General features: G+C 43.8%; 1 protein-coding gene across 1 annotated transcript; it reads left to right on the top strand.

Annotated features, from left to right (window-relative positions):
* Nucleotides 1–3,938: 3,938 nt before the first annotated feature.
* RUNX1 (runt-related transcription factor 1) lies at nt 3,939–8,658 on the top strand (the record flags this gene model as incomplete). Its single annotated transcript, XM_009581400.1, has 2 exons — nt 3,939–4,125; nt 7,687–8,658. Coding segments are annotated over 2 exons (681 nt in total), but the record flags the coding sequence as incomplete, so codon positions are not given.
* Nucleotides 8,659–11,581: the final 2,923 nt, after the last annotated feature.

The raw sequence follows: 11,581 nt of genomic DNA, 5'->3' as shown, positions 1-11,581 counted from the left end.
GATACCCTGCTGCCCCGGGCACCTCCCGGCGAAGGGAGCGACCGACCGCCGCCTGCGGGGTAGGCTTTTGGTTTTCCACGGCGAAAACGGCCGGGAAAAAATGCTGAGATGCTAGGACCGGAGGGAGCGCCGTGAAAGGGGGAGACCCGCCGGTTTTTTTTTCGCCGAGTCTCTAACCAAAGCTCGCTTCGTTAAACTGTTAAACGTTGTGCAACATTTGTACAGCTTAATTACAACTTTTTAAAACAAGCCGAACGCAACCTTTTCGTGGCAATAAAACATGACGGGGCATGAAAGGTGGTTCAATACTTTCTGCTTAATAGCTTGTTAGGCGTGAGGCTAGAGGCCGAGAGCTCGTGACTACACAGCAAGGTGTGAATTATTGCACCATAATTCTCGCCCTGGAGTGTTTTATTGCAATTAATAACTGTTTTCATGTTTTAAATACATTTTCTCACACCATAAAAAGCAGAAATGGAAAGTACTTGCTAATGGGAGAAATACCGGGAGGACTGGGCACAGATCACCAACTGGAGCCACTTCCTTGGTTTCGTGCTATTTTGATCGGCTTTTAAATGATTTTGGAATCCTGTTTGGCTTTAAAACTGTGTGGGCCCAAAGCCCTGTTATTTCCCTTTGTTGAAGTAGGTCTCCCTGCAAATCTCTTCACAGATATTCTGAGTCGGGAAGCGACTTCCATTTATTTGCAGCATATTTTCACCAAATTAAGTTCAGCCACACAAAGCCACACATTCAGCTCCCCATGCCAAGCTACTAACTTCTGAGATGTGCACCTCTTTATTTTGAAAGCAGAAAAGAGATGGATTCGGAAACAGCTTGTTGCTTTTTTGCGTAGCCTAGTCCTGTGGCAAATTTGAACCCATTCCAGTTTAATTTTGGGTAACCTGAAAGCTGAAGAAAAGCAGATATCACAAAAATAAAATGCTATTTGAGGCCCCTGGTCCAGATCCTACTGAAGCTGCTGGAAATGCAAACCTTGCCTTTACTGGGAGCTGAGTCTGCCTCTCGATACTGAAACGGTGCCATAAAAGTGCTATTACAGTGATACTTTTCTCCACTTGTTATTAAAAAACTGTGAAGGCGATGCCTGGGGTTAGTCAGCACAACCTGCTTTAATATGTGTATATAATATAATGCGCTATATTAACATCACTGAATAGATGGCAACTTGTTAACCAGTCTGATGTCAAAAAGCCAATCTTTAAGAGCAAATACAGGGATTGGGAATACGGGTACCAAGATGGAAAATTGATTGGTAGTTTGAACTCTCACTTAAGAAAGACTTAATGGGATGAGGAGATTAATAATGGGGGTCTCTCGGGCTGTCTGTCACTGTTTCAAGTACCCCAGAGGTCAGTAATAACAGCAAATGGATGAGGCAGGTCAGATACCGTGGTAGTCTCTTTCTGGATGTTACTAGACACGTACTTGGTCCATTATCTGGTTTCTAGTTGGGACACAGCACAAAGCTAATTCTAGTAGCACTAAAAGAAATAAACCATATTTCGATTTAGTCTTGTCAGCGTTTAGTAAATCCGTGACAAGGTCTTGCTTCCTCTTCTGCCGCTGCGGCAGCTGCTGTGGCTTTTTCTGCATCTCCTTACTGTTGTTCTTGTGTTTATTGCCCTTGGGGCTGTTTTATGGACCAGGATCCCAGGCGTGCTGGGCAAGGTGCAGGACAAAACCATGCCTCTTGTCCTGAAGAGCCAGCAACGTAAGAAACAGGAGAAAAGTGGCAGACAGAGCTGCCCCACCACGCAATGACAATTTGCAACCGGAGAAAACAGACAATATGTTCTCCCCTTTCAGCCTGAAAAACAAGGATGGGTGGCGGCAGCCCCTTCACACATATCCAGATCGCTCTGAAGACAGACTTTTCCCCTCTTCTCTGCAGTGCTGAGACTTAAGGACAGAGCACCTGAGAGCAGGCGATAAAACATTTCCAGCCAAAGGTGTTCAGTGGCTTCTGCAGTGACGGTGTTGAACAGAGCCCTTGAGAGAGGTGACAGAGGGGGGGCTCTGTCACCTGTGGCGTCAGCCTCGGCAGAGCACGTGCAGGGCTCCCCAGGCAGGAGGACTAGCCGAGGGAGTTTCCATCCCGGGGCTGGGATCCCTCCAGCGCACGTATCGTGATTCTAGTACTCGGCCGCATTGCTGAACTGAAATCAATGGGATTGCGTGCTGAAATAAGGGAGTAATGATTTAATTAACCCCATTTTAGAACTGAAACACGCAGTGTCGTATCATTACAAGGCTCGTTCTGCCGGTGCTTTGTGGTATTTATTCTAATGCTACCCCTGGAGACTGAATTCCCTCATTTGTCTCCCTGTCATCTTTAATAAACACTGACCATACATTAACAATGAGATGAAGTTGTAATTCAGAATAAGACAGGCTTTGTGCCTATGTCTTTTTGTTTGCTCCCACTGAAGTCCATTTAATCCAGCTGGATGTTGCTTTTAAAACAGCATGAGTCAACTGAATTTATTTTTAAGGAAGTCTGCCTGAAAAAAAATTAAATATTAATAATATCTAAATTTGAATATGTTACTCAGCAGAAAAATCTTTACAAGACTTTAGTTTATCCTGCAAGTGACTTCACTAGTTATTTTCTAAAAGCCTGGAGTTTTGTATAATTCTTCCCTTCTAAACAGATGAAACAAACAAAATGTAAAACCCATCTCCATAAAGCACAACAAAATAATAATTTCCAGATGGGCTTTCTGATGGAAGATCAAAGTCCTTCATCTCAGACTTGGGAAATTTCCCTTCCATGCTGATATCAGTTTTATCTGAATGCAGTTCATCCAACATTTGCTTTTTTCAAAAAGGCAATTAGCTAGATGAAACTGCAGGAGAATGCTCTTAGAGCTGAAGAAAATAGAAAAGATTTTACTAAAAATAATTTCAAAATTTCTGGGTAGGTAAGGGGGGGAGGAATCTTTCTCACTTTGATTTGTACAAAAATTAGACATTTCTACACACTGAAAAATGCCAGCTTCATATGCAAAGATGAAATAAGCAGAAAAGAGTTGTTCCTGCATTGGTGCAACTGGTTTGGACAAACTCCCTGCCGTGCATCTCTGATTTCAAATGTCAGCCAAACTAGTCGTGTGGCTAGAAAATAATAGGTCAGTGTTTTTCCGTAAATGTTTTACGCATCTGTGCATTTTGAGATTTTGCTTCCAAGAAGGGACAGAAAGCCTGTACTCGCAGGGTGTCTGCATTTTCAGCTTAGCAGTGCCATAGAGTTTGTGTAAGGCTTTCTGTTTCTGAAGTTCGACCGCTGCTAGTAGGTGTACCCATCACTCTGAATTGTGTTGCTGTGTTTTGGCTTATACAAAATAGGTGTACAAAATACCTGTTCATTTCATTAAGCCTGGGATTTTCAAAAGATTGAGGAAGTCAAATTCCCCAGTCCTATTCATCCACTTAGGAGTCTGCCTTCTGGAGGACACTAGTTCCACTCTCCATCTCTGTCTCACACACACACACATGCACATTTTCATCTTGTTTTTCTCTCTCTACTTACATGCTTGCACAGAAACGCTCACAGTTCGGTATTTTTATCTCCAAGACATGCCTTTTTAGCTAAAAGGGCTGTGAACGCACAGCCCGAAAGACTAATGCACTTCAGCAATGAATAGTCTTTCACCTTGGAAACCTTAATCTGCTTTTCCCTGACCGCTTTTCACTGCCCACCATCAATGTGAAATATCAAACAGCTTCACAAGAAAAAATCAACCGATCAAAACTCACAGATGCACCAATAATATTTTAGAAAGCAATTCATCTGAAGGTCTCTTGACAAAGGGCATTATGGAACTGAAATGTAATTATCTTGGCATTTAAGTTTCTGTTTCCACCATGTGGTTTGGTTCACGTATTTGATTGCAAAGTTTTATCATTCAAAACAGCCTATAGGTCTCTTTTTCATTGCAGACACAAGGCAAGTACAGCCATCTCCGCCATGGTCCTACGACCAGTCCTACCAGTACCTGGGCTCCATTGCCACCCCCTCCGTGCACCCCGCCACGCCAATATCACCCGGCAGGGCTAGCGGCATGTCATCCCTCACCGCAGAGCTTTCAAGCCGGCTGTCAAGTAAGTACCTAAAAGCTAGTCCCCCCGCACCGGGCCTCACCAAAGCCTCGAGGCTGACTCCAATGCAAACCGGTTGCAATGTCCTAGGGTGCTGCCGCAGCTTTTCTCCAGTTGCAGTGAAGCCTACTGGGGGCCCTCTGCAGCAAGCCTTCTCCAACGCTTTGCTGGGATTTGTGCAAAGAGTAAAGAAATAGGGTTTGGGGCCCAACATATCATTGTCAAAAAAGGAAAAAAAAGAGGAGAAAGCAGCACTTTGAAGATGTATGGAACTATAAAAATAGTTTGGAGTGCTGAAGAGCTATCATATCTGCCAAGAAATGAATGCCACAGATATTTCAGTTCTGTTTCCTTCCCTCGCTCTAAATTCAGACCAGAGCACAGCAGGTTATGGGTGGACACACTGACTGCAGGATGGTGGGGTTTGACATTTTAAGTGTTGCAGTGGATTGTCTTGTTACATCTTCGTCAAATTGTACTGCAGAGCTTTACAAGCCAACATAAAAATATAGCATGGAAGTGAAAGCTACCCCCCTGGTTTCCACCATACTCAACTGACCATCTGCTGACTCTAACCCACACATATTGAACCAATATGTATGTGTTCAATAGCAGGAATTTTCTTAAAATGAATGAGAGCCATATAATTCAAATTTGCACATGGCTTTTTCAAAAATATCTTCTTTGGCCGCACATATTGCTCTCATTTGAATACTCAGGGCTTCGTCTAAGATCAGAGAGAGTCACTTGAACGTGCTCCAGCCTGTCCTATTGTTGTCATATAGAGCCTGCTTTGAAAGAGTCACAGGGACGATGCTCACCAAAACTAAATTGTTAGGTCTGGGTGCTAATTACATCTTAGAGATAGCTGAAAATACAGGAAACCTTTCAGAAGGAAAAAAAAAAGGAAATTTCGTGTTTTAAGAAAGTCTATAAAAACTCTCATTCTTCATTGACACACTCTTCTTTTAAAATGAAAAGACTCCTTTTAACTTTCTCCCCTGTGTTTCCCTCCCTCTGCACTCCTTTCCACTGGCAAAATGCAGAAACGGAGAAAATGGAGAAGGATGAAAAAAGATCTTCTTCGTAGCAACCAGACAATTTCAAGTAAAACAAATTATTTCATCAAGTTTTTTACTTAGAAAAGTAGTTTTTCTTGACAGAATTGTTTGAAATCAGTATTTTCCAGCTATTTTGATTTTCAAACCCTATACAGGGGTGCCTGATGCATGGGTACTTGTAGGTGTGGGTACGTGAATCAGACTGAACGGAGACGTTAATCACATTTTACCTTTACCAGTGTGGCGACTGAGGTTGCACTCAAATGAGTGAATGCACTCAGTATTGAGATGCGGTATCTTTTGCATTGCCGTAGTGCCCAAATGTCGTCATTGTGTATCAGGGCCCTTATTGTGCTGTGCGTGGTGTGAGCACCAAAGGCTTCCGTGGTGGCTGCCCCCAGGAGTGCACGGTCTAACAGAAGATAGCCATGTACGCGTGGAGTAACAGCACGCTGGGTTTCTTTTGTGGCACACGGTGAGCGTGGAGGTAGAGCCCCAGCACTAGGGCTTGTCGGTGCTTTTTGTGCCGGTGGTCAAATTGATTTACCTTGGGGCAGGCCTAGTTTCTCCATGACTTGTGAAGGAACCTAGAAGAGCTTCGTTCACATGTCAGCATTCTTTCTTTCCTGTCTTAATTCTGTACATGGGGGCTCATCTCTATACATCTTAAGTGTTTTTTATAATGCTTCCAAAATGTTACTTCTATATTAAATGTCATTAAGTATTCCCAGAAAAATCTTTCACAATGTTTTCTCCCCAATCCCATTACTGTCACATACACTTGCTGTCTATCTATGAAATTTCTCCTTGGCAGAACAAAGAGCAAATTTGAGGGTTTTTTTAGGCTCTACCATCTAAAGACACAGCGCCTCAAAAGAAAAAGCAAAGATATGGGGCATACTTGAAACACCTTGACATTAAGTCTCATTATTCTGCTTTTTGCCAAACTGGGCAGAAGAAAGCCTCATGTGATAAGTGATATGTCCAGGCAGTTTCAAGGAGTTTGATTTCTTTCTCGGGAATGAGGTGTGGAAGTACCATTTAAAATCTGGCAGGTTGTCAGATGCCACCTTCAACCTTAGCTACTCTGAAGCTCCTGCCATTCCATACCATAGTGTATCTTGCCGTGTTAAATCTAAAGGTGCTGGGGTCTAGGAGAAGGAAATGTGTTCAGGGGTCCCATTAATCTTCCAGAAAAAAATGGAAAGCAAACTCAAAAAGGAAGCATACAGCATGCGTCAGAGCTTTTCTAAGAAATTTATAGAAATTCATCAAAGTGTGCTGGCTGTGTCATTGACGAGCTTTCAGAACTTGGCGCTGGAGTGTGTCTGCGCTAGCTTTAAATCTGGTCAGAGCCAAGAGCTTTGTTTTCTCTCTGCTTCTTCTCATGAGTATTTCCTTCAGCGCATGGCTCCTCTTCTGCAGACTCCACGCCTTGTCTGACAGAAGAAGTTGTCTTCTGGAAAGATTTTTTCTTAATTATTATTGTTGTTATTTGAATCATGCATAGCTGCCAACACTAGGGACTGACACCTTCCATTAATCTGAGTCATGATGAAGGTCCTTCCTAAAGAGGCCATTATCTGCTCCGCTTGTTTAATCCTTGCACACCAGGGAAGGAGACGATGGGACCGGGCATACTTCCACTGATGTCAGACAAAGCGAAGAAGAATTTGACTGCCCTACAAAACATTTCACTTAGCAGGATGAGAAAGGCTTCTAGCACAAATGAAAGGAAGAAAAAAGACCAACCCCCAAATATATCGTTCTGCTTTAAAAAGGCAGTATTATTGTTGTCTTTTTTTACATACTCATTAGAGCCAAGATTTTCAGAAGTTAGTAATAATTATGTAGACATTATATGAGGACCCAGATACGAAAACCTGAAGTGAACCCGATTTATCTTGACTTTGGTAGTGTTGAGAGTCAATGGGGAACTGTGCTCCTAAGTGCTGACAGCTGGGCTGAGCCTGTGTGTGTAAATCCTGCCTGTGCAGGTTCGTGTCCCTGGACAATCTCTGCACCGTGGAGCTTCTCATTTGAGTCGGCAAATAAAACTGGGTGCAAGGATAGCCTATGCAGAAGCTGGACAATTTGTATTCAGGCCCCAACAGTGAGTCCAAGTGATGCTGGGCAAGGAGCTTGAGATCTGTGTCCCTGTTCCCCACCCAGCCACCCGCTGAGGACGAGGGGAGGACGAGGGCACTCTGGAAGTGTAAATAATTGCATGTGCTGTAAGGTCACTAAGAGCAAACACACACGCATACAAAATAGGGCGAGAGCTTGTCTTTAATCGCTGCTTGAAATTAATCCAAAACATCCAGATCCATGAGCACTACCATGACCGCATTGGAGAGCAGGTGAGGGATAGCTCTGCTCCGGCAGTATCGGCACCGCTTCGGTTAACCGTAGACCGGAGTTCGGATGTTGGTTATCGCCTCGAAAAGGTGAACCTCTGTTCTGCCAGTTCAACAGTTCTCTGTCTCCCTTCCCCACCACCCAGGTGCTTCTGACTTGACTGCGTTCAGTGACCCCCGGGTGGGAATCGACCGCTCCTTCTCCGCGCTCCCCTCCATCTCCGACCCTCGGATGCACTACCCGGGAGCGTTCACCTACACGCCGACGCCCGTCAGTTCAGGAATAGGAATCGGTATGTCTGCCATGTCCACGGCCACGAGATACCACACTTACCTCCCGCCTCCCTACCCTGGCTCGTCGCAGGCCCAAGGCAGCCCGTTCCAGACCAGCTCGCCCTCCTACCACCTCTACTACGGAACCTCCGCCGGCTCCTATCAGTTCTCCATGATCTCGGGGGGAGACCGGTCCCCTCCACGCATCCACCCCCCCTGCACTAACGCCTCCACGGGATCGACGCTCCTCAACCCCAACCTCCCCAACCAAAGCGATGTGGTCGAGGCAGAAGGGAGCCACAGCAACTCCCCCACTAACATGGCGACCACAGCGAGGCTAGAGGAAGCGGTCTGGCGACCATACTGAATAAATTCTAAGTAGTTATGGGCCAGGACTAACGTGCTTTCCATTTCCCAGTGCCCGTAGGTATCCCATAAACACCCGTCTTGCTTATGGGCCCTGCCATGTTCATACATCACTTTGAGAAGGAAACCCTCCAGAAGCCAGCGCTCCCAGGAGCGGTGGCATGTATTAGCCAGCCCCTGACGCAGTGACGTCGCTCCAGCAAAGCATCCCTCGCGGGGGGCTGAGCTTCTGGAAAGGAGGACACCTGAGTTGGTGGTCCGGAGGTAGCGAGGGTGGGTAGAAATGTACCCAGTCTGTTTCCAGGCCTGTGGCTTTCTAACGTGCCTGGGCTTGAAGGTCTCCACAGCCCTAAAGAGAGTTTCGGTTCACTTCTATTTTTAAGACTTAAAACCTAAAAAAATCTTAGTGAGTTTACTGCATCTTATGGACATATTAACTGTAAGGAAGTATAGGAAGATTCCCAGAGGGAAACTGTGAACGCTTCTGTTTTAGCAATGCTGTGAATGAGAGGTTTTATATGTTGAACTTCATTCTTTCTTTTTTTTTTTTTTTAACCATGTTGTATATTCCAAAGAATATGGAAATTTTTTATTGCTGGGGTTTTTTTGTTTTGTTTTGGGTTTGTTGTTTTGGGGGTTGTTTTTTTTTTAGGATGCAGCTCATCCTGCTTTGCATCTAATTTGTTTTACTTCTCTTGGCACCTTATAAATTGCGAAAAAAAAAGATTTTACTCTTTTTTTTTGTTTTAATCATGCTTGCTTCTTTCTTGCTTTGTCAACTGAAAGAATCAGCCCCTTTTTCAATGACTTAATTTAACTTCTTTCTCTTGGACTTTTTTTTTTTTAATACAACGGCTACAGCCTTGGGTCATTTTCGACTACTGTACTACTTTGATGAGTTCATTGATATTTATGCTTGATATTTAGACTTTTCTTATTTGTTGATACTATTATTATTTAAATATACCTATATTAAAAAAGATCAGCAATTGCCTTTTTTGGTAGCAGCCAAAGTCAAATTTATCACATTGAAAAAGGCTGGAATAACGATGGGTAAAGTGACCTCCTAATTACCTAGAAATATTGTTTACAATTATCTCACTCTCATTCAGCTAACTGGGCTCAGATCCTCAAAGGCATTTAGGTGCCCAACTCCCACTGAAATGATTTAGGCACCAAAATCCCTGTGAATTTCTGTGCCTTCCCACCCAGTGGAGTCATCTCTCCCTACTCCTTCCTCACATTTCCGTCGTCACCAGTGGTGACCCTCAGGATCAGTAATCAGGATGTACATATTTCATAAGGCAGACTCAATATTCCCTAACTATATACATCCCCATATGGCCCCATTCTGCTCCCAAGCCTGCCTGGGCTTCCTAACAGCGCTGGTGGAGGTGTCCTAGTCTTTCAAAAGCAAAAGCCAACAGGCAGCTAGCATGGCAAGGGTGAAGTCCTGGCTCCGATGGAATCGGTGTGAGATTTGCTCCCAGCTCGGCGGAGCCAAGATTTCTGCGCAGTACAAAAGCCACGTTCCAGTGCGCTGGAAAATAGATCAGTTCGTGCATCACAGAATAACTCGAACTGAACAGGGTTGTCAAGCTCATCTGGAAAGCAGGCTAGCAAAGAAGGGGCCTTAATGGTTCCTCCGTCACCATCTTCTGAGGGAAGAGGAAGGGTATTTAAAACTGGTGCACACAATATTCAGTCCTGTAGCAAATATGTAAGGCTTATACTAACAGCGTGTTAATACAGAGTCATCATTGTTGCCCATCGTTACAGCACAAACATATCAGATGTCACTGTAAAGTTTATGGCACTATTTTATTTGAGGGTTTGGTCTGAATGCAGTTGTTGTACTACTCATTAATTACAAACTGCTGATGTTGACACGTGTGCGTTCCAAATTAGCTGATTATTATTTAATGTACCTCTTAAATGAGTGAAACAATTGCAGGTCAACTCAGAGAGTATTTGAAAGCAGGACTTCAGATCAGTGTTTGATGTTTAAAAAAAATTAAGAGGATTCAAATTAAAAAGATCCTTGGCTGCAGGCAGCAAAACAGCTGGACTTATTTAAAACCATTTGTTTTTCAAGTTTTCTTTTTTTTATATGATTTTGCTTCTTTGTTTAAGTCAGATGCAGTAGCACTTTGGTATTGAAAAGTTACAAATTGAAGAATTTAATTGTCAATAAGGTCATTTTTGTGCAGAAAATAGGGAGTGTTTCAAGAGATCTCAGCAAATGTTCAAAATGGTTCTGTTAAAATACATGCATGGCCTTGTGCTTTTCATTTAGCATAATATTCTTTATCATTTTCTAGAGTTCGCTCTGAACAAACAGGCAGAAAACATCAAAATTTTATCAGAACAGTTAAAAAGATATTTGGGAAGTATGGAGACCTTGCTGAATACAGAAATATGAAGACCCTACCTGTTGTGACATTTACATAGTTGGAATCTCACCTCTTCAGTAGCCTAAAAAAAAGTCCTTCATCACTAAACAGTAGCTCTGTTGCAGAATCCATCTTACACATTCTCTGTCGCTGTGCAATTAAAATCATCATTTACTGCAGCTCTCACATCTGCCTTGTGACTGGACCACCCAAGTGCATAGTACTGTGGGCGTGAACCCAGAAGTGAGGGAGAGGAGAGGACCTCAGAGGAGCCAGGTGCCTCACTGCGGCGGGCAGGGCTGCCATGGCCCGGTGACTCCAGCCCCGTGGCAGAAGCGAGGCTGATGTGGCTAGTACACTCCCAGGCCTCTCTGTCGCCGCAGAGTGCTTTCTGCTAAAGCCCTTTGCCCCTTTTAGCTCGTAGCTTGTACTACGCACTTTTGAAACTAAAAGATCAGGGATTTACAAGAACGGGGAGTTGGCATCTCTTAGCCTGGAGATTAGACCTAACATTGAACTATGTCTATGTCTACAAATCTACTTTCTTTACACTTGACCTAAAGGTGAAGTTTAATTCTACGCTCCCTGGTGTGAACAGGGTGAGAAACTGCAGAACTGGTCACCGCACTTACCCTGTGTCTCTACTGACACCCAACAAAACCCTGGGATTTCCTAGTCTCACATGTGGTAATTGCCAGCAACTAAACTTTTGAGTCTAACCTCTCTGTGTGTGTCAAGCACAGCACAAAGCCGCACCCTCTTTACAGAGGAAAAGCTAAGTTCATTATCCTTTGCAATTAGCCTGTTTAATCACTGTGGGTTTCAGTGTATTCACACAAGTGCTTATGAGAAACCACAGTTCACTCAAATCTATATTTTTGTAGCCATTCCCTGTCCCCCTAAGGAGAGCAAAGATCTTCAAGGCTGGAAAAATGCTCTCGTGTCGTATCTTAAGAGCACTTTGCAGGCAGAAAGAGGTCATTTGGATAAAACATTTCTCCCATTCACG

The sequence above is a fragment of the Fulmarus glacialis genome, unplaced genomic scaffold, assembly GCF_000690835.1.
Source record: "Fulmarus glacialis isolate BGI_N327 unplaced genomic scaffold, ASM69083v1 Scaffold51267, whole genome shotgun sequence".
Classification (NCBI taxonomy): domain Eukaryota; kingdom Metazoa; phylum Chordata; class Aves; order Procellariiformes; family Procellariidae; genus Fulmarus; species Fulmarus glacialis.
This window is presented reverse-complemented; position numbering and strand designations above follow the sequence as displayed.